The sequence below is a fragment of the Hyla sarda genome, chromosome 3 (genome assembly GCF_029499605.1).
Source record: "Hyla sarda isolate aHylSar1 chromosome 3, aHylSar1.hap1, whole genome shotgun sequence".
Lineage (NCBI taxonomy): Eukaryota > Metazoa > Chordata > Amphibia > Anura > Hylidae > Hyla > Hyla sarda.
In genome coordinates this window covers 379860774-379885399 of record NC_079191.1, presented here as the reverse complement: position 1 = coordinate 379885399, position 24626 = coordinate 379860774, and the positions used below count along the sequence as shown (strand labels likewise).

General features: G+C 38.3%; 2 protein-coding genes across 2 annotated transcripts in view; one reads left to right on the top strand and one right to left on the bottom strand.

The window, feature by feature from the left end:
- Positions 1 to 24626, bottom strand: part of MACROD2 (mono-ADP ribosylhydrolase 2) — a 2467642-nt gene that overhangs the window by 1856585 nt on the left and 586431 nt on the right. The window lies entirely within an intron of this gene.
- FLRT3 (fibronectin leucine rich transmembrane protein 3) lies at positions 8166 to 22953 on the top strand. Its single transcript, XM_056567893.1, has 3 exons — positions 8166 to 8416; positions 15549 to 16262; positions 17720 to 22953. The coding sequence occupies exon 3, from the start codon at positions 17747 to 17749 to the stop codon at positions 19700 to 19702; it is 1956 nt and encodes a 651-aa protein (XP_056423868.1). The 5' UTR covers positions 8166 to 8416; positions 15549 to 16262; positions 17720 to 17746; the 3' UTR covers positions 19703 to 22953.

Genomic DNA, 24626 nt, shown 5'->3' with positions numbered 1-24626 from the left:
AGGTCCGCTGGTTGAAGATCACTGTGACCTATACTTTACATTGTATTCTAGATTTTCCTCATATAAAATTGGGTGCGTCTTATATGCCGGAGCGTCCTATAAGGCGAAAAATACGGTAAATAAATAATAAAGGAAAATGTATCATCAGGGCACATTTTTGCACAATACAAAACCTGATTTTTTGTGTTTTTTCCAGTTGGTATGCAAAATTTGTAATGTAGCGCACATCACTTTATAAATTTGCGCAAATGACAGTTTGAAGTCCCTGGATAGTGCAGAAAAGGCTGAAAATCTCACAGACATTCTTACACCAGGTAGTTACTGGAGTACATATGTGCAAAAAAAAAAAAAATTATAAATTCAAGTGTACCAGCCAGTGCATCGGCTAGTCACGACCTCTGGAAGCGCAAAACAAGAAAAATGGCGAAGCCAGCGCAGACAACATAAATATAGTGCAAAATTTGAAGATAACTTTGGCACAGTTCAATCTGCAAAATAAAAACACCCTGCATACACAACTTCTCAAATTATTCAGAAATGTTTATTTGCAGATTTTGTTGTGTATCCATTTCCACAGTGAAATCTGCAAAAACGCAAATGTATTGCAGATTTTGATTTGTTTGTTTTTAACAGCTCAAAATAGCAGAAAATCAATAAATGTTACACTCATATTCCTGATCGCCCACCATTAAAAGTACTAGTATGTCGATGCCCTTTTAATAGGAACATGGACATTTTTTTTAAACGTGAACATAACAGATAGAAGATAGATTATAATGTCTTTTATAAGACATTCGGCTGCTCGCGACTCGGCTGTTGATTACTTTAGTCTGCGTAAATTAGTTCAACTTTTAAAAATAACATAACCTTTTGCTTGATGTTAGTGTTTATAGAGGCTTCCTATGGCTGAAGGTATGAATGTGTCATTATATGGACTTTATCTTAAGGGGGAATTTTGGCTCTGGCTGAGGGATGTGTATAGAAGCAGCCTTCCCGATTAGCAGTTCCCTTTTGTTTTCCTGTGCTGCTATGTTTATTAAAATACACATGATAGTCGTCGAGGGGTTACCGTCTGCGGGGGCTAATCAATAACTTCCTACATCCACACACACACAAGAGTGATTGTGGCAGACATTATTATTATGTAAATGACTCCTGGTCAATCCACACTACAATAAACTTGTTCTACCTTACGTACTATTGTAATGCTAGGTTGCAATGTTTGTGTTTTCTAATTATGTTAATATGATTGGCCGGGTGACATGGGTGCAGACTTGACTCTTCCTTTCTTTTATATCATTAACAGCTTCCATGGCCTGAAGAAGTATATTCAGCTAAAGACTTCTCATTGAATCTCCATACTGTATGTGCCACAATTCCCAGTGATCCTTTGTGAGCTATTGATGCATGCGGGATCCCTAAGAGAATACTTACTCTCCAGTCTGCTCTATTTCATCGGTGGCATATACTCAAACTTCATGTAGGGGCCCGTCATGATGTAACTTTGGGTAATCTAATGTAAACACCTCCAATTCTCAGGCCCTGGACATCCCTAATGACCACAACTCTCAAGATGACTTCAAAGTTACAATCCCTTATTTGTCAGAAAATGCGTCTCTCTTGCAGTCTGTCAAGGGTGTAATACTACTTTGAAGTTTACTCCAAGGGCACCCCATAGTGATGAAACCCTTGAAGCATCTAAAGTCATTTAGGTACCAGTATGAGACCTAAAATAAAAGTCAATATTGACTTAGCTTAAACTAAAAAAAAAAAGAGTCAACATTGGCAGGCATAATATAGTACTTAGCAGGACGCATGCTAAAAATAGGGTGGACAAATTCTATATGGTAAATATAATAAATGATAATTTACCATAGATGGAGTAGTTACTAAAGAACAAAAAATGACAAGAGAAAAGAGAAACCCTGCACGTTCATTCAGCAGACTCTATGGATGCACTACTTCAAGCCTGAATGAGGCCGTATATAGGAGGAACCCGTAGTCCTTTTAGTGCTCATTTAACTACTACTTGCTAAGGGTCGTAGAAACTCTAAATTGTCCAGAGATATAGAAGGTAATACAGACAATCTCACAATCTTTACCTCTGTGTTGACTACTGAATTGCTTAGAACGTGTTTAGATGATTAGTCTCAACTGTTAGCGGTTATTGGTATGAGGAGCGGGGCTGCCACTTGTTAAAGGGAGCTTCCAGGATTTTCTAAAAATTGACTAGGGACTGGAACTTGCCTGATAACAAAAATTTAAATTCTCCACCTATAATCCCACTGGTGCTCTCAAGTACAACCACAGCATCTACAGTATACCCCTTTGGACCTGCCACGATGACATCAAGTAGCTAATCACATGACAAATAAAGCTTGTTATTGGCTACAGCTTCACATGAGCAGTCACTTGAGTAAAGTTTTTATTTTATTTTTTTTAGGCAGAATGAAGCCTGTATTTTGTATTTAAGAAAAAAACTGAAAACCATTAAAAGAGTTATCTCCTATCCACAGAAAAGAGGATATCTCACTGTTTAGGATTCGATTGCTGTTACTGCACTGATCATGAAAACAGGGGTCACTTGGCCCCCCAAGCAAATGGAGCGACAACGTATATGCTTGGTCACTGCTCCATTAATCCTATCTGGGACATCCGAACATTGCCATGTACTGAATTCAGCTATTGAGGGGAAGTCCTATAAAGAGGGAAGGGAGCGGACTGGTTTTCCAAGTTTTTTTCTCTAAAAAAACTAACTACATATAAGAGTTTGCCTAAAATGGAAGGTGAAACCAAACCATCCCCATAGACGGTATGGATTATGACAAAAGGTTCAATGTTCTGGCAGAATCATTGATTGGAATTTCCATCGAAAATTCCGACCAGATAATTGCGCAGTGTGAGTGGGTTAACGCATAACCCATTCACCTGCATGTTAACCTTCATGCAGCTGAATTTCGGACCGAAAGACCTGAGAGTAATTCCAGTCAAAAATTCTGTAGTGTGGACCAGGCCTAATAGTGCTCAAGTAAGGCCCTAGACTAACCGGCTCTATTAAATGTAAGTATATATTTATACATTCAGATTGCTAGGCAAAACAGATGTGTATGCCCATTATAGAGACCCCCTTCACCACTCAGTATCATGGCCCCAATCTGTAAGAACTCAAACTATTTATTCAAAGAAACTTTTTTATTTATTTGTCACAATGCAGGTTGTCCTCATTTTATGGTTTTGTATTAATGCTAATTATTAGCCTTCCTGTCATTTGAGGGTTTTGTCTTCAGCTTCAACTTCCATATTGACAGCTGTGGGACCCATTGAAGAAGAAAAAAAAAAGAAAAGTAAAATAAAACTAAAATATAAATTGCATGCACTGTAGACAAAGACTCGCATCTATTATCTCAGGATATTCAGTGCAGCATTCAATAGGAGCACTAAGCAACAATAGGGTGGAAATTATTTCTAGGAACTTGGCCAAAGATTGTACTTTTTGACATGTTTTATTATCATTGTGATAAATCAGAAAAAAACAAGATAGATTGCTATTCTGCATACAGCCTGCTTAAACTCCACACTACTGTATAAATCTGCAGATAGGGCTAACTCTTTGATTGCCAAAAAAGCTGAGCGTGCGGAACCAACCACAGATGTGTACGGGACAACCGGCAATACGTTTCTATAACTCCTCAGGTTGCAGCTTATCTCCTAGAGAACAAAAGGATCAGGCAGTAGAAACCCAACATGCCTGATCCTTCTCACCCCCCGAAATCTGCCATTGGGGGACTCAGGAAGCCAACATAAACATTATTAGGGGGCCCATCCCAGGAAAACTTGCACTTTTGGTCGACAAATCCAATGTGGATGGCAAACTTTTTAAAAGTTATCCTCTATTGACAGGATGAGGACTAACAAGCTGACCCCAAGAACAGGGATAAAATTGTCCCCAAAAATAATGGAGCACACCATACGTGTATGGTCCGTTCATTCTCTGTGGGGCTGCTGAACATTTAAGATATACACCAGGGGCAGTCAAACCCCTATTCATATTTTCCATGTTTGATGTACATAATATTATTCTCTTTCCTTCTCTCTCTTTCTAATATAGGCAATACCGACTAGTTCTGTATCGACCCAATCCTTCACGGGGACTGAATCCAGATTTTAATTCAGCCTTGAAATTTCTACTTGTACATTTCATTGCAGTCTGTGCCGAGGGCCCTGACCTTTAGGCTTCGTGGCTGTCTGGGTCTTGTGTATTGGCAAACACACATACATGAGTACAGTATTAAGTATGTGCATTCAAGTCTGAAAAAGGACTTTGGGAGGAAAATTTAAAGGGGTACTCTGGTGAAAAACTTTTTTTTTTTTTTTTTAAATCAACTGGTGCCAGAAACTTAAACAGATTTGTAAATTACTTCTATTAAAAAATTTTAATCCTTCCTGTACTTATTAGCTGCTGAATACTACAGCGGAAATTCTTTTCTTTTTTAAACACAGAGCTGTCTGCTGACATCACAAGCACAGTGCTCTCTGCTGACATCTCTGTCCATTTTAGGAACTGTCCAGGACAGCATATGTTTGCTATGGGGATTTCCTTTTACCCTGGACAGTTCCTAAAATGGACAGAGATGTCAGCAGAGAGCACTGTGCTCATGATGTCAACAGAGAGCTCTGTGTTTCAAACGGAAAATAATTTCCACTGTAGTATTCAGCAGCTAATAAGTACAGGAAGGATTAAGGTTTTTTAATAGAAGTAAGTTACAATTCTGTTTAACATTCTGGCACCAGTTGATTTAAAAAAAAAAAAAAAAAAAGTGTTTCACCGGAGTACCCCTTTAATTTTTCCAATCATCTACCAGAAGTCTCCAAACTGTGTCCCCCTCCAGCTGTTGTAATGCTGGGAGTTGTAGTTTTGCAACAGCTGGAGGGCTGCAGCATGGAGACCACGGATTCAATATCATCTCATCTATATTCTGGATTACTCCCTAATAACATACCTATGCATTGGGCTTCTGTTCCCAATATGTTGTTCTCTGTTATCAGCCATATCAGACTGGTAAAATTATTGATGATCACTATTAGAGGCCACAAAGCCTTCAGGTCTTAAAGGGGTACTCCACTGGAAAACATTTCTTTTTTTTTTTTAATCGACTGGTGCCAGAAAGTTAAACATATCTGTAAATTACTTCTATTAAAAATCTTAATCCTTCCTGTACTTATTGGCTGATGTATGTTTCAGAGGAAGTTCTTTTATTTTCTGCCTGGTCACAGTGCTCCCTGCTGACACCTCTGTCCCTTCTAGGAACTGTCCAGAGTAGGAGCAAATCCCCATAGAAAACCTCTCCTGCTCTGGACAGTTCCTAAAATGGACAGAAGTGTCAGCATAGAGCACTGTGGTCAGACAGAAAGGAAATTCAAAAAGAAAAGAACTTCCTGTGAATCAAACAGCAGCTGATAAGTACTGGAATGATTAAGATTTTTTTCATAGAAGTAATTTACAAATCTGTTTAACTTTCTGGCACCAGTTGATAAAAAAAAATATTTTCCAGTGGAGTTCCCCTTTAATACCTCCAAGAACCTTAATATGCATTTAGTGCATATGTCTATCAGCTCTTCTGTATAAGATATCCAATGTACATCTCTTTTTATTAGAAAAAAAAGATCAGCTACATGTACATTTCATTACAGTTTGTGCCTAGAGCCCTGAACCTTGGGGTTAATGGCTGTCTGGGTCTTGTGTATTGATTTATACACCTACAAGATTACAGTATTAACCGTGTGCATTAACGTTTATGGAGGAATTTGGGGTGAAAGAGGTTTTTATCACTCAACCAGCTTCCAGTGGTCTCCAAACTGTGGCAATGCAGCTGTTGCAAAACTACAACTCCCAGCATGCCCGGACAGCCTTCGGCTGTCCGGGCATGCTGGGAGTTGTAGTTTTGCAACAGCTGCATCACCACATTATGGAGACCACTGAGTCAATATCATTTCATCTATATTCCGGATTGCACCTCAATGTTGTACCTATTCATTCTGCTCCTAAACGTAATACATTGTTCTCTGTTATCAGCCGGTAACATTTTAATGATCACTATTAGAGGCCGCAAACCATCAATTATTATGCATTTAGTGCATATGTTTTGCAGCTTTTTTGTATATGCTGTCCAATGTACTTTTCTTTTTATAGTTGTAGTTTGGCAACAGCTGGAGGGCCACAGGATGGAGACCACTGAGTCAGTATACTACAATTGTAGCCAATTGTAGTAACGTTGTAGTTTTGCAACAGCTGGAGAGCCGCAGTATGGAGACCACTGAGTCAGTATACTACAATTGTAGCCAATTGTAGTAAAGTTGTAGTTTTGCAACAGCTGGAGAGCCGCAGTATGGAGGCCACTGAGTCAATATAATCTCATCCATATTCTGCATTGCACCTTAGTATAATACCTATTCATTCTGCTCCTAAACGTAATACACTGTTCTCTGTTGTCAGTCAGTAAAAAAAATTTAATGATCACTATTAGGCTAAGTTTCCACTTTATTATTTTTTTTTGGGGCAAAAATGCCAAGAAAAACATCAAATCTGCCACACGCCATTTTTTCGGTCAAAGAACGCTGCGGCCAGATGTTAGCTGTAAAACAATGAGAAATCGCTAAATTTCTTTTCCACTTGGCGTTTTTTAGTTTGGCTTTTTTTTTTATCCTTTTGGCGTTTTTTTCACTCGTTTTTGGCATTTTTCAGCTCCTTGGCAGTTTTTCCAAATCGCAGCATGTTGAGCCTATGGCGTTTCTTTCAGCAAAATCGTGGCGTTTTTCTCCCATAGAAGTCTATGGGAGTGAAAAAAACACCATGAAAAATGCCATTTGGCTTTTTTTTTTTTTTGGGTGTTTTTTCACCTGTGAAAAAAGGGGCTGTTCCCAGGAAAAGCTGGAAAAAAGAAAACACAAGACAAAAAAAAACAAGTGGAAACTTAGCCTTAGAGGTTAAAAAACCTTCAATTCTTATATTGCATTTAGAGCATAAGTTTTTCAGCTTTTTTGTATACGTCGTCCAATGTACTTCTGTTTTTATAGTTGTCGTATTGCACCAATGTATTCTGCTCCTAAACGTAATACATTGTTCTCTATGTTGTAAAGCATGCAAAACCAATAGGTTTGAAAAAGCCAGTCAAACAACTGCGCCCCCCCCCCCCCCCCCGCTTGCTTGGACACATACTAGTCCTGCTGTGTCCATGCGTCATGGACCCTTTTCCTTGATTGACAGTTGTGAGTGCAGGGCTCACAGCTGGAGGAAAAATCATCCCACTGTCAGCTTGTGTTCCGCTACTGTCAGTGAGGACAAGCTGGGAGTTGTAGTTTCGCTAATGCTAGGGGAGATGGGAGCAGACAGCATGCTGAGGGAAGGGGCGGAGACCTGCACAGTGAGGCCACACCCCCTCCCTTTGAGAGGAATCTGGCCCCGAGGTGATTGATGACCGGCCTGATTTTATACAGGCGGTCATACGCGGGATCAGTTTGGGGGGGACATGCCGCATTATCAGCATAATGCAAACATCTCCGAATGGCCTCGAACCGGGGACGTGTCATGGCCATATTGTAGAGGGGTGTCTGGTAAAGGACGTCCCCACTCCAATATGGCTTGAGGACTTGATCAGAAAGATCAACTCCCCCATATACCGATTGTAGTCCAGAAAGTGAGCTAAATTAAAAGTGTAATAGAAAAATAAATAAAGGTGCTAGACACATAAACATTAGATGTACATGGTCAGGATTAGGTACTGAGTGATATATAAAAAAAATTTTTTTGTTGTTGTTGGATCTGACGGGTCCATTTAATGATCACTATTAGAGGTTACAAACCCTCAGTTCTTATACATTTAGTGCATATGTTTATCAGCTCTTCTGTATAAGCCGTCCAATACACTTCTCTTTTTTATTAGACCGCCCAGTCGTCTGCAGCAGCCAAGGAGTTAAGAGCCCGGGCTCAGACTATATAAGCCAGCAGACTGAAAAGAATTCCTTATTTCCTCTGACAGCTCAGCAACTGTGTGTATTGCAGAGAAAAGGGATACATGCGCCCTCTAGTGGCTGTTATGTGCATGCAGCCTGCAGAGGAGCTTACCTCACTGGGGCTGGACTAGCAAGAAGCCTCTCCCCTGCTATGACATCAGCCCACACTCAGCCACTGTGAGCTGCTGCTGCAAGTTCAGACTTTGAGGTGGGCACCGAGGACCTAACACTTCTTCAGCGCACAAGGGATTGATGCTGCTTGATACAAGACTAGCTGCTGCCTGTCCTTTTCTATGGTCTTCCTACAGCATGGGGAGCTTATAGGTTTTATAGGACTACAACTGGAATATTCCCTGCACACATCTCTGTTGATTACTGGATCCTTTATTCTGCACTGATTTTCCAGGTAAGGCACAATAATCCCTGACTTCTCCAGCAACGTACAGCTACTTCTTCTCCTTTCCTGTATAGGATTGCGTATAAGGAATTGCATTTCATCTTGGCATAGCTTCTTCTTTCTTCTTACTACTCTTAAATATATGTACATGTTCTATAGAAATGAATGAGTGCAAAAATGTAAAAAGGAAAAGAGAACGTCAGCTCCTGAGCACAAGCTGCAGAAGTTTCCTGCATCTCTAAAGCTGGAATAAAAGTCCAGTGATCCTGATGATCTACATAGGGTAGAGTTAGTATAGGGGGTGGCTGCATGTGTGGTTTGTGCCCTACAGTAATCAATAATTCTGGATGTACATGAACAGCAGATCTCCAGCTCAGTTGTATACATGGAGGATAGTTAGTAGAGAAGCCAGCAGCAAGACTTTTACAAAACACAAATGAACAGCTACACCTACATCTCAAAACCTGAATTGCTATATGGAAAGAAAAAAAAAATAAATCCATCTCGTTCCGACACAGCATTCCTGTGGGAATCAATCCCTTCTTTATATATAAAAAAAAAAATCCTCTCCTATTCTAGACATAAAACTGAAATTCACTGCCTGGACAAGTGAAGTATGTGACTGGCATAGCAATGGGAGGACAGATAATGGCAAGCTTATAGGACTCAGTATTGTCTCTGGACTGGGGAACCCCACTGACAATAGGGAATTATGTTTTTTTTTTCTTTTTTTCTTTTTTTTTTAAATGTAAAAAGCTGCAAGGGGACTAGATCAGGGGGGATTAGCAAGTTAATGGGAAGTTGTGGGCCAGTTGTGTCACTCCATTCACTTGGATAGACTGCTCTGTGCTCATCTAGGACATGTACTGGGTAAAGCCTGATCCCTTATATTCTATATCTGGGATTTATATACAGTTGATATTTGTTAGGGGGGGGGTTACGGGTACTGTGAGGGTGCACAAAAGCGAGAGTGCCGGACCTTTGTTTATGTCTCTGAGCCCTGTGCTCTCTCTTTCTGGCTTCTACCCATGGGCTGCAGCTGCTACCAGACCACAGTGTTGGTGAATAATGCTGAAATTAAACAAATAGGTCTCCCCAAGAGCTGCCCTCTGCCGCACTACTTACAGATCATACTGCTGCTTGATTCATCCAGCTAAGGAGATTAATCCCTGCAAATATATTCATTCAGCATTAGCCTCTAATCATGTTATTCCAATAATAATCTGCAGAAGGCTCAAGCTGCCTGTGTACACTCTACCATATACCATCATGGACGGGCATGAAATAACATAGGCTTTCCTATGCACCTTTTACCAAATATTTATCTAAACTAATGTAGTAAACACAGATGCACTTTGTGGTATAAACACGCACATAAACATACACTACATACACACCCCCTCCATAGACACCCATATACCAGTCTTGCTATTTATACAGTACCATACATACTTATACACAGTAATCTCTCCATACTGTCACACCCAATCTATATTTACATATTATGTTATCATATCATAGTCTATCTACATTATAAACACAGTCTTCTCCCCTCCCATTTTGTACTTTGCACCCATGCAGAATCAAGCTGTGTGTACACACCTTATTAACGTTAATATTTTTTACCCAAATGAGGAGTGGGTCTAAAACACAGAAAAAGGGGCATATCTTTCCATTATAGCTTGTCTCTTATGTCAGTTCCATTCCTGGTTTTGGTAAAAATGACAGTGTTTGCCCACAGCCTAAAAGCTGATGAGCAGCCAGTCCAGTTCTTCACTAGTTAACATCATATGAAAGGTATTCTCTATGAATGCGTCCTACACTGAGCACACCCTCTACATGCACACAGTTGACCATCTCTCTATTGCAATAGCTCTGTGCCCCCATATCAAAGCAGGGGAAATACATTTGGCCAAATTCTGTCGGCTGTCACACTCTGTTACTGGACTATTAATTATCTATTCCCTGGGTCCGCTCTCTCCGTACAGTGCTGTCCAATCAGATAAACTCCAATTAGGCTTCCCATCTAGCGCCTGCGGGTGTGCAATCCTAACTAACATTACTCTCCCGCAGGATGGAAAAACACAATTATCTGTTTAGGCTCAAGGCATGAAAAAGAAATCTCAGTCCATGAAAAGACAGACTTGCATGAAGCCTTTCAGTACTGTACTGTGTGATAGGACAGTCATGTTCCTTTATCTTACTCTTTGCAGAATATTATTACCTGTATTACCATTATATTAGCATCAAAGCAGAAAGATGTACATTTGAACATATAATCAACTATATATATATATATATATATATATATATATATATATATATTTTTTATATATATATATATATATATATATATATATATATACATATATAGTTTAAAACATCCAAGCATACAGACATATACACAAAAGCATATACATATACTAATGAAAATACATATTTACATGTATAGGAGTTCAAAATAACTTGATCTACCTATATATGCATAAATATGTACATACATACATACATACATACAGACACAAAAACATATACATTCTTACAAGCCTATACATAGTTTCACATACATGTACAAAGACACATATTTGAAAAACGCATATATATGTGCAAAGTGACACATATATACAAACATATGTATACACACATATATTCCTATAAGATTATACTGTAAGATATATATATAGTGCTATAAGGTTAGTGGCAGATGCTATAGTAGACTGTTGGGAGGGGGGTGTTACATTAGAGTTTATTGTGTATGTTGTGATTTGTAGTCCCCAAGAGCCACAAATTGCCCATTTTGGTTATAATCTGCAGGTCTGAGCTAAATATTGTCCAGAAAATGGGGTGAGATCCCTCTTGGAAATGATGTATATTTGTTATGTAGCCCTAGGCTGTGGAACATAAAGTGAGCCATTGCATGCTAAGTTATAAAGGAGGCAATATCTTTTCAGCTTAGTGCTGTTTGCACTATTTCTTGTGTTGGCTGCATTGTGAGGAGTAATGGCTAAATAAATACCATGGTTAATGAAATCAGCATGGCCATTAGGGCTTCACTGAGTCCTTCAAAAGAAGAACTTTTCCTTGCCCTTGCACACACCACTGTTCTACTCAACGGGAGACTTTGTTGCAATTAAAGTCAGGAAAGCCGGTGAGAAGCAGGGAGCGTCTGACTTGTGGGTCTCGACAGAAAAAGGCATCTAACAGAGTGTACCACCCCCCAGTGGGCATAAGCTCAGCTGGAAAGACGCTGGAGCAAGTTTTTCAGCTCAAAAAATGTTTTCTTTTCCTTTTTTTTCCCCTTCTTGAACAAAGAAAAGTCAGTGCTGCTTACAGTGCTGCCTGCAGGTTCTGGAAAATAGAATATTTCACAGCATGCACAAGATGTACATAAATGTAGAAATGCAGATAAAAATACTAAATAGGACATGAAACAAAACATTATTCTTTCTTTTTTCCTTTGTGTATCTCAAGGCTCTTCTTTCAATTACAAGCCTTGCATGGATCAAAATGCAGAAGTAAATCAGTGTGATCTTCTTAATTGAGGTTCCACATGATTACTTTGTAACTTTCTGAATTCTAAAATACACTGCAACTAAATACATTTTGTGTATATTACATTTTACACATATTACTATATTCATTTCTATCCATGTTAGTGGATGTTCTAACAAATGACTTTATAATTGTAAAAATGTCTTCGGTGTTGAGGAACGTAGCTAATTCACAGTCGGCAGTGTGAACACGTAGCCACTTGTCACGCCCTGGGGTGAAGTGTCAGGTATTTTTTAAGCTCTTTACAGGTAGCACTCCAAAAACTTCCTGCACTTGTAGAAACAATGAGAGCAATTGTTTTGCATGCTCCAAACATGTAGTTGACAGAGTCTACTTGACTACTTCTCAGTGGTTATACTCAACCATGTACACTTAGCAATCTTTGGAAATACTGTATGTCATTGGTGATAGGCTTGTAAGGAATGTCTGCTGGGATGGGAATAGTAAGGAGATTGGACTTGACATGTTGATTTTATCTAAAGTGTATTGAAAACTCTTGTGCACTGCATTACAATGCAAGCAGTAGTGACAAAATAATCTATGGGGTATGATATTCCTGCTCTTCATGTCGATACCTGCTCATGCAGTGACCCACAGTGGCTCTTTTATACTATAAAGTTTAAGCAGACATTGGTTGCCTTCTAGATCTATCCATGTACTACATTACTTATCACAGAGTATCCTAACTTTCAGAATAATACCTGCTATATAGCATTAGACCCCCCACCCCTCTATCCGCCCACCTCCTAATTCTGGTTATACACTATAGTTTCACCTTGGGTCTTGATATGTAAAGCCAATTCTTACACAACTAGATGTAAATTTTTAATAATTACAACAATTAGTAATAATTCATTATGCCAGTAAAGTAATTTATGAATGGAACGCCGCTCATAGCACAGCTGCACCACATTGATTCCCCAAAAGGCCTAGTCCTAAGACTTAAATAGTCTGGAGTATCTCCAAAACCCATAAAGCATTTCAGGGGCCCTTATTTAAATAACATATTCTTCATCATATAATATGATGGAAGCGACCATGAGAGATACTATACTGTACACTGTATCACCCTTTAAAAAGTCCCGGGGGTCATTTCTCATGGTTGCTGGTAAACAAAAGAGACTAGTACCTGTATGAAATCTGATGATCGTGGAAAATGTGACTGCTACTAGCCAAGCTGTCATCAATTGCAAAAATGTGAAACACAAGAGAGCATGGCAGATACTTTCAAGCTGCAAAGCAACTTGCAAATCCTTTCGTTGTATACAAGCTAAACTATTTGCCGAGACCATAAAGCCTTTTTACCTACTGAAGTGAACAAGCCAAAGAATAAACACAGTTGTTCCCAACTAGAAAAGCCCTAAAGTCATGTAACTAAAAATATAATTGTGCATTATTGCGTATACAGCCACACGACCCCTCATAGTCAGGCAGTGGCTTTGTGTGTGTGTGTAGACGTACCAGGCTTTAAGCCGGTAGCAAAGACATTTAAAAGAATAGGAACAAGCAGCCCACTCTTTTCCACCATGGCCAGGCCCAGGTCATATTTGATGTATAATGACTCAAGGTCAATCAATGCACATACAAAAGAATGAAAGACGGGTTAGTCTGCCCATGGCAGGGGGATTGTCCAGGGCTCTGGATGTAACATCATGGCTAGCTATTCATATGCAAAACATATCATATCAAACAGAGTGGCAAACAGATGTGAAGGGGGCCATCTTTTTATAAGCCGCTAAAGAATTTATTTCAATCTACATTTTTCCTGCAGTCATTATTCCTCTCAAAGCTTTGCTTTTGTTTGGATTTTTTTTTTTTTATGTTTCTGCATTGTTTGCTATACTTTTTTCAGCAAAAAGGCCTACAGTCACCATAGATCCTAATTAGCTTTCAGTTAAGTCCAGCACAGACCCAAATACAATAGCAGCATTAGACATCGGTTTGCATTACAATCAGGGTTAAAAAGACACAGTTTAACACTCAGCATAAAACAACAACTATTCCTGTGGCACCAATGGCAGTCATTTCCTTTTCTCATGCATGCTAATAGAGGCAAATCCACTCCTGCAAAGCTACTTTCTGAAACCTGACTTATTTGCAATATGCTGTTTTGCAAGTGCTGACAATGACAAGATGGAGAAGATGTCTAAAGCGAAAACACGAATCACATCTTCCGATGAAATAAATATGTAAAAAGTTAAAACTGCTTCTTAATGAAGAGCAGGCAGATTGCAGAAGTCATAAAATTACTTTATCGTATGGTTGGCTGCTGCTCAGATTTACTTCAGCAGTTGTTAGAGTAGATTTAACACATGGTAATAATCAGACAGACATAGGGATGGGCATTGGCAGAGACTGTGGACGACAAAGTGTTAAAATCCAGATTTCTATAGACGGGGTAGGTGTAAGAATGGTTTACTAGCAGAGTCTCATCCTCACAAGCTACCACAGGAAGACACCAGTCCTCCAGTCTGACGCTTGTCATGAAAGCCCTTCCATAGTTACATAATAAAATGGGCACTAACTGCTTAGGCCAGCGGCACCTTACTTGAAGCAATATCCACAATCCTAGTTAGCTTAACCCTATATTAAAGATTAATCATGTGGAGATAGAATTTATTTCATATTAAAGAGGGCTCTGGCATTTATAATTCAGTATACTGGCAGTGCGGAGCATTTTAATTCTGGAACAGATGCTCTACTTGCTGGATGCCATGTAATTACTGAGTGGAGAAGCAAATTGCTACTACGGCATTCCTTAATTTCAGGGTCAAGTATTTCCAGCTTACTCCAATTTTTTTTACTTGTCACTCTAAGCACCTTGGCAGGTTGACCCTTTTTCTTCTTAAAGAATAAAAAAGCAAAAAGGCTTCTAAAAGATTTGCACAAATAAAATGTGCGATTTAATAGAATAATATAGCTGATTTCGTATGCTGTGCTTCTATAATAATGACAATTCCTGGTGGGTAAGACACTTTCTGGTAGTTCTAGTTTTACAGGAGGTAGACAATGTGTGATGTCACTGCTGCCTGGTGATGTAAGGTGGATTCGTTCTGTGACTCCCTCCTCTGGAAGAACTATGGACATACATTTCAGATATATTGTATTACAGAGGTGGTTGCATGTGCAACCTACAATCCATGCACTAGAATATTTTCTTGTCTCAGCACAAGTTGAGACACAGTCACTCGAATGCTCTTGTGTGTCCAGGCTGAAAAGGCTCCGGGTCTTGGTTATCTATTACATGTATAAAACTTGTGGACAGCAGGGGATTGTGCTTTGGTTAGTAATAGAAAAAGACAGGTGTCACCGTTTGCTCTGGTAATTTCTCTGCAGTTGGTTGATTGAAGCTGACTTCAATTACAGTTCCTCTTGGATGGATGCACTGGAATGGCTGATGTGAAATACTAAAAATTGTGGCACAGGGTGGTAACATAGCAGTGACCTCTGGGAACTTTTAGGTTTGGTTGTCAAGGAGAAAGTCAATAGTTGTGTTTATTAGAAAAGTAATGAGCACCAATTAGTTGGCCTTGTCTTTCATGTGACATTCATCCTCACCGATTCATAATTACATTTTTTTCTCTTTCAGAAATCACGTAAGGAACAAACATCTCGTAAGGAACTTCAAGGAACTAGCACACATCATTTTTTTATTGCAAACATTGTGAAAATTACACCCGTTCCAAGTAACTCTTCCTAATATTTCTCTTCCATCAGTATTTCTTTTTTTTCTTTTTTTGCAAATCGGGTTTTCAAGTTTGGCTTGGAAACAGTTGTGTTTTCACAACGGGTGTGAACCTTTTGGGATGTGACTACTGTACAGAAAGCATTCATGGTTGAATCTGCACAGGAAAGACAAGAAGGAAAGCATGTACCTACTCTGAATGCACTATTTATTCCAGGCTTTGCTTTATGAATAATGCCCCTGGTGTGGAGTTAATTTTTACTGGCATTCCTGAGGAGCATTTATAAATGAAAAGTCCATTTCTGGCATGAAATTAAGCCAACCAAAGGGGATTATAAAGAAACCGTTAATCTGGCGTTGGAGGAAATATCACGTGGTCGCAGGAAACTAAAGCTAGTTAAAACACAATTTGGTGTCGGCAGTAAACGTTTGCTGTGATGTGGACAAGAGACAGTAAAAATTTGGTCCCTTCTTCTACAAGTTAGGATTGTTAGAATAAACACTGTGAAAGAGAAACTGCTAAATGAGATAACCCAGACCTTGCTATTCTGGGAACACAAGGCTTTCAGAAAGCTCTGCCCACGGGAGAATTCAGAGGGACATCAGCTCACACTTCAGGTATGTCATTGTCTACTGTCTATTAAGTGCTGATAATGATGAGGATGAAAAGAACGAGGGGGAAATCTTTGATAGAAATGCTGTATAGCTCATAACTCAAGATGTCCTTCAGACCTCTTTCTGATCTCTCCTTGCACTGCAACCTCCAACAGAGATATTTTGTCCACCTATTGATGTTTTAAAGGCATCTACTCCTCCTGTCATTTTCTCATATGTTGCTTATTAAGATAAAAAAAAAAAAAAAAAACTCTTCTTCCAGATTTCAGAAAGATTTTAAAGATGTCACTTCCTGGTTTGGCTGCTTAATTCATAGACCTAACAAATAGGCGCAGATTGGCACTGTTTGCTGGAATATTGTTGCATACTTTGTTGTAGCCCAAATATACATAACTGATAGAAATGAGAGCATTAAAAGGGGAATTGCACTATTATGCCTCATTAACTAATGTGCTAGCCCTTTAAGGCTTAATCACTACTATGATGCCAAAAGAGCACCTTTGACATCATAGAAGGAGTGATATAATTATGACCATGTTGTCATAATTCCAAGATGGTAGCCATGTAGCCCATTATTGCCCTCAATGTGTACTGTTAACCATTGTATATGCTCTTTAGGGCTTACTCACCACTATGACATTAAAAAAAAAAGGCACCTTTGACTTCATAGGAGTAGTGATATCACCATGACCATGATGTCATAAGATTTTAGCCATCTAGCCGTAGCCCAAGTGTATAGGCCCTTTAAATGAATGTCTATTATACAGTAAATATGCAATTAAAAAGGTTCCTCATATCTATACCAAATAGGGAACTAAAGTGAGAAAAAGTTTAAGTCTGATCACAGCCAATGTAGTCAAATATATTATAGAATGCGCTATTTAACAGCAAAACCTATTTGGTGAGTTTATGCCAAAAATTATTTATATTAACTTTACAGTTGCTAAAAAACCTGCATGACCAGAGGCTATTTCTGCTATAGTTGTAAGGCAAGCATTTACCATATTTATAGATATTTATTTTCTGAATACTATGAATAAAACATAATCGTATGGAAATACATAATTCATATTCCTATTAGCAAAGGACTTAAGCTTCTTGTTTTGCAAAGTAGAACTGTACATACAGTATAGCTTAACAGTGTCCCCAGTGGATAAGTTGTATATAGCAGGAGTTAAATGCTTAGTCTAAATGTAGAAGTTTTAAAGTTAATTCTCAATATTAGAATTGAATATAGTTACATGTCAAGATCAGCTAAACCAACCACCAGTAAAACAAACACAGAAAATCTTTACTAGTCTGTAATTTCTTAACAAAAAGATAGTATACAGGAAAGTTGTGTACATTGTACCCTAGGTAATTTATTACAGAGTAAAGTATTCAGTAACTGTATGGTTGACTATAGGGATTCATGTATCTCAGTCATTAATCCAGGCAATGTATATTTTTCTTTCGTACAGACCAGCTACCTGAAGATTTCATCCTTCATGACCATGAGTGCTGAAACCTGGAACTTTCTTGTTGCTTGGACCCAATTATTGTTATTACTTCGGATGGCGCCACACTATGTCAGTGCCAAACCCTGCCCATCAGCATGCCGCTGTGATGGAGGCTTCATTTATTGCAATGATAGAGACTTGACATCTATTCCCTCGGGGATACCAGAGGATGCTACAACTCTATACCTTCAAAATAATCAAATAAACAATGCGGGGATACCATCTGACATGAAAGGTTTGGAGAAAGTGGAGAGAATCTATTTATATCGGAACAGTCTAGACGAATTTCCAATTAACCTTCCCAAAAATGTAAAAGAATTGCACCTGCAGGAGAACAATATCCGGACTATTACTCATGATGCACTTCAACAGATTCCTGCTATCGAAGAACTTCACCTTGATGATAATTCCGTATCTGCAGTGAGCATTGAGGATGGTGCATTCAGAGACAACATTTATCTGCGACTTCTCTTCCTTTCAAGAAACCACCTAAGCACAATACCCTGGGGTCTGCCTCGCACGATTGAGGAGCTGCGTTTGGATGATAATCGCATTTCTACTATTGCAGAAATCTCTTTGCAAGACCTTACAAATCTAAAACGTCTTGTTTTGGATGGGAATCTCTTGAACAATAATGGCCTTGGGGAAAGAGTCTTTATGAACTTGATTAATTTGACAGAACTCTCATTAGTTCGTAATTCCTTGACATCTCCTCCTGCAAACCTGCCAGGCACAAGCCTGAAAAAGCTTTATCTTCAGGAGAACCACATGAACTATGTGCCGCCCAATGCGTTTGCTGATCTCACCCAACTTTATCGGCTTGATATGTCAAACAACAACCTAACGTCTTTACCTCAGGGCATTTTTGATGACCTGGATAATTTGACACAGTTGTTCCTCCGTAATAATCCATGGTATTGTGGTTGCAAGATGAAATGGGTTCGTGACTGGCTGCAGTCTTTGCCTTCCAAAGTTAATGTCCGTGGACTGATGTGCCAGGCACCAGAACATGTGAGAGGGATGACTATCAAAGACCTTAACAAGGAGCTATTTGATTGTAAGGACAGAATAAATACAAAGCCAGTCTACATTACAACAACAACGATGTTGAACACATTACTTCCGGCACAAGGACAACGTCCAGTATCTGTGACCAAACAGCCAGAGATAAAGCTGCCTGACCTCAACAAAATCTACAGAACCACTCCAATACCAGTTAGGAAAATTATCACTATTAATGTGAAATCTGTCACAGTTGAAACCATTCACATTTCTTGGAAAATTGCCTTACCGATAAAGTCAATGAGACTGAGCTGGCAATTGGGTCACAGTCCAGTTTTTGGGTCTATAACGGAAACGATAGTCACAGGTGACAGAACAGAGTACCTGCTGACTGCTCTCGAGCCAGAGTCTCCATACCGTATATGTATGGTTCCCATGGAAACCGGAAATTTCTTCTTACTGGATGAAACGCCTGTCTGCATCGAAACAGAGACTGCTCCGCTTAAAATGTACAACCCAACCACAACATTAAACAGAGAGCAGGAAAAGGAGCCTTATAAAAACTCAAACTTGCCCCTAGCAGCCATCATAGGTGGTGCTGTGGCACTGGTGGCAATCACACTCCTTGCATTGGTTTGCTGGTACGTTCATCGGAACGGTTCCCTCTTTTCCAGAAACTGTGCCTACAGCAAAGGCCGCAGAAGAAAAGATGATTACGCAGAGGCAGGGACTAAAAAGGACAACTCCATTTTAGAAATCAGGGAGACCTCTTTTCAGATGATACCAATAAACAATGAACCAATGTCCAAGGAGGAATTTATTTTGCACACTATATTTCCATCGAATGGAGTAAGCTTGTACAAAACCAGTCACAGTGAAAGCAGCAGTAACAGGAGCTACAGAGACAGTGGTATACCAGATTCTGACCATTCACATTCATGATGCTTAAAGGCACAAGACTTTTTATAGAAACTATTATAAGTGAATGGGATTCACTGTTCTACTGCAAACACTGGATTATTAAAACACAAAATGAACATTTGAAGGAGCAATGTACTGTACATTTGCCATATAATTTATATTTAAGAACTTTTTATTAAAAGTTTCAAAATTTCAGGTTGCTGCTACGATTAAATGTAGTTCGTCACCTGACCACAATTCTCTATTTTAGTATTTTTTGTAATTTGTACTGTATTTTCCTTGCTAATATTGAAGTTACAGACCATTTAACTCTTTTTTTGTGTTCTACTGAGTAAAAATGACTTGTTGACTGTGAAAGTGAATTTTTTTGATGTGTTGAACAATCAGGATTTTTTTTTCCTCATTTTTTTTCCAGATCTTTGTGGTATAAGCACAGGCCATTTTGCATTTCATTTTAAACATGGTATAAATAAGATGTAGCTACAAAAAAAAAAGAAAAAAGAAAATATTCAAAACATTTAACAGTATTGTTGGGTCTGTAAAAGAAAATGTACACAACGTTACTCAATAAACAGAAGCAAAACTCAATGTGTGTAGTAATGGGCATTACCCTTGTTTCAAAAGAACCTCAAGTTCCACACACTAGCTATAACTCTAGAAAGATATGGTTGACGTGTTCACCCATGCATGCTGGGTATCCCAGGTCAAAGTAACACAGAATTAAATGTTTTTTATACATAATTTCAAATAAAAAAAAAGTACTTTTTTATCGTCTAAACTATGTCCTCCTAGTGTTTTTAGGCTTGTAGAAAAATTAACACATATTAAAAAAAAAAAAATAACATATTCAAAAAAGTCTATCCAGTAGCATTGTAAGAGTCAAAAACATCATATTATTTAAAAATACATAATCAAGAATGCAGAATAACCAATATTTGCCTGTAAGAATATTAAATAAAACGAATATCATCTCAACAGTTACCCACAACTCCTCTCTAAAAAAAAATGTGTTTTTTTTATATGGACCATTATATTCGATTACCAAACAGTTGCTCTTAGTGCCCATTACTACATCATTACATGTTGTGTTATAAATATATACCATGTTATTTTGCCTATTTCTGTTAATTTAATATTTAAAACAAGATACATACTGTATTTGTTGCCATACACCCTTCCCCATTCTGTTTTTATTTTGTCACATAAATTCCAAAGTGCGTTGTATGCTCTTTGGTCAGTATTGTATGTGCCTTGATCCAATGCTACACATATTCAGCTTTTTTTATTTTTTTATTTTTATTTTGGACAGTGACAATTTTTTCATAATTGCAAACTATGAAAAATATTGATCTTATCGCTGAATAAAATGAAAAAAAACGTGAAAGTTGTGATTTGGTTTATTAAGGGCACGAAAAAAAAAAAAAGTAACCCATGCGTTTCTAAGACATGACTACATTTGCAAACTATTATTAGGAAACCTAATCAGCGGCAATTAGTTTCAGGCTTCTATTGCTTCTTTGTTCTGTGAAGTCCTATCATTTTGTATCTGCAATTTTCACCATTGGGCTATCAAAAGTATTAAGTGTCATGCAACCTTAGAATTGCAAACATACCAGCAGAAGGCAAGCGCGGCACAAATAAGTCCCCAAGGGTCAAGTAAGCACCCAACTGTCTAAACATCACTTACTGAGCAAGCATCAGTACTTAGTTTGTCTGGTTAAAGCAGATGAAGATTGACTGCCCTAAGAAATTGCCCTAATTTATGGTTCTTAAGAGAGACCATTCTTTTCTTCCTTGTAGAGAGGAGGGAGGGGGTTGTGAAAATGATGTTGACATAACTTTAGTATGAATTTCCTGTTATGTTATGGATTACCACCATTGGCGATTGGCAACCTGCCAAACATTGAAAAACAATACAGCGATGGCCTTTGATGAGCCTAGGCTAGCAATATTTATTCAGATTTTACATGTGTATAAATATTTTACTTCTATGTGTAATTCATCTATGCAGAGTTTTTCAAGACCCGTTAGTAATTAAATACCGTTTTAATCCATTGGTTGCAGGAACAGACCATGAATTTCATGGCATGGTTTTATTAATATTTATATCATTTATTAAAATAATTTAAAGGGTCTTTTAGAAGTGTATGGGCAATGGTTTCTGCATTACAGAGCAAATGAACCAAACTTTTCTTTTTCATAGTGGTCATGTAAAGCAATAGAGGCTGAAAATTGCTTCTTCATTAAAAATAAATTAAAGGGAATGGCTCAAGTATTTTATCTTACTTTTATTGAATATATTTAAGTCTTCGTAAGGTTAATAATTAGGTTTGTTCTGCTATCTAAATGCAATATGTATTTATGTTATATTTTTTTAAATGTACCTGGTGGCAGCCTTATTTCTTCCTTTTCTGTCTGTATAATTAGTGAGCACGCCTTATGGCTGTCGGAATTAATTGACGTCAATTAACAGAAAATGTATATAGATTATTACAGTTGTGCTGGAGTACTTCCTGTTCATACAGAGCCTTACCTGTTTAAATAGTGTGACTATCCTATATTAAACAAAATGTCATCACATTCATGCTTCCTGAACCATAAATCATCTATGTGGTCCCTGGTGGCTTCTGCCTGCCCCACCAGCCTTGGTTGATAGACTCAAGAAAGGCTGGTCTACACCCAAAAAAGAGATAAATCTATCAATCAACTGCTGGTTCGGGTAGGATGAAGGTAATAACAGGATCCCTTTAAAGGTGTTGGCAGAGCATGTATTTAAATCTGTAGCTGGGGCTGTGGGGAACATATTAAAGCAGTATACTTTCCTGATTTCCCCCGTAATCCACCACCGTCCTCATCTATACTAGTTTCACTGACATTCCATGTGGACAGGAAATGTCAGCTCAGCGGCTGATCTCTATGCTGTCAATACTCATCAGTCACGGATGTCCTGTTCACATGGAACGTCAGAGGAACTAGTACAAAGAGGATGATGGTACAGATATCGGATGGACAAAAAAGGGAGATTTTTATAGACATGATTAAGTATGAATAATCCTTCTCTGGGATATTTTTTTTTTTGCTCATTGTAAAATACTGTGGTTAAAAAGATGTTCTTCCAAATGACAGGCTGCAATGCCATCAATGGAAGCCCAGACTAAGTAAAGATCATGGCAGAGATTGATTGGTTGATTTTAAATACAACTGTTGTACAAGGTGACATTTTTTAAAGACCAGCCATCAACAAGAAGTCATTTAGAAACCAACCACCTAAAATCCCTAATGTATGTGTTGTTAAATTTCAATCCTGAAATCATGATTGAATGACTGCCCCTTATGTGCTGATCTATAAATGGGTAAATATATGTCTCACTTCACTCTTTTGACTGCTCTCTTTTCTACTTTTTTCCTTGGTTTGGCTAGCTACCTTGGAGCTGGATTCTTTGAGGTTTTGTACTTATATAATAATTTAATTTTATTACTGTGCTGCTTCACCTCCCTCACTTTTTTATTCACATTACCCTATCGCATAGAACGTACAAAAAAAACTGTATGACTAAAATATGACACTGTCACTTTTACCTGTTATTTTCTAAATGGCACCTTTTGCCAAAATCTAAATTAAAAGCAAAAATAAATAAAAAATACAAAATCTAATTAGACATATACTGTAACTAAAACTGGCAAGCTACACATTGGTGGCACAATGCTTGGCTCTTTTTCAGAATTTAATATCCAGACATTCAGCCCACTGAAATAAAAACGTTTAGTTAAGGTGGCAGGAAACAAATTAGTAAGGTGCTTTCCCTTTGCTGGTCAAAAAAGTGATACCTAGTGAAATGCTTTCCAATGTCTATTTTGAGATTTTCACTTAAATAGTTGTGCCATTTTTTGTACAGGAACCATAACATAAAGGTAATAAGAGGCTTCATACGACATGGGGGTCACACAATATGACATTAGGTCATCTGTTGTCACAGTAGAGCTCATGTCAACTCTCATGAAAGCCTCATTAGCAGTAATTTGTTAGAAAATGATCTTTGTATGACATAAGCCAGACTAGCACTTTAGAAATATTTGAGTGCTCATCTCTTTTATTGCCAGACATTAAGAACTACAGGAAAACCAATAGTATTCCATTTTAATCTACTATATTTCAAATATGAGACCAATAGTGGCTTCACTCCTCAGAATATAGTGTTAGCTATGAGCTAAGTACTTACCTTGTGGTTATGTAGTTGCTCTTATTTTTTTCTAAGAACTATTGAGTACAATTTCTATACTGCTATGTCCATTAGTAAATGTTTAATGACATTTTAGTCTATAATACAATAAACACTAAAGGATCTGCACTTCAAAGGGAGGTAATGTGTACTAAATAAAGATGATGAAATAGGAACACCAAGTCATTTTTCCTTCGTTTTTTTTTTCTTTTTAGTTTTTTAAAATCATCATCACTATACATATCACTTTTATAGCAAAAGGTGTGGACTGAAATTCTAGGCACTGATACATCAATTCACATCCCTTGCCAGGTTAATAGACAGCAAATCTGCAGAAAATGACTTGAGAATGTAAATAATCTATATGCATTACAAGTATATGGTATTAACCTGTATAATGGCCAATTGCCACTACTAAATATCCACCAATAGTAATTCCGGGTAGATATTCCATATGCAGCAGATATCAATTGTCTCTGGGACCACTCAGACATGTCGAGTCTGGAATTTGAATTTCTGACGTGGAAATAACGTAGTGTGCACAGTGCAGCAGAATACTATTGAAGTATGGCTGTTACGCCGAGCGCTCCGGGTCCCCGCTCCTCCCCGGAGCGCTCGCTACACTCTCCTCACTGCAGCGCTCCGGTCGGTTCCACGGACCCGGGGCGCTGCGATACCGCCTCCGGCCGGGATGCGATTCGCGATGCGGGTAGCGCCCGCTCGCG

What these genes read in the sequence shown, in the direction of transcription:
- FLRT3 (XM_056567893.1), top strand. Translation starts at nt 17,747, where the DNA reads ATGACCATGAGTGCTGAAACCTGGAACTTTCTTGTTGCTTGGACCCAA.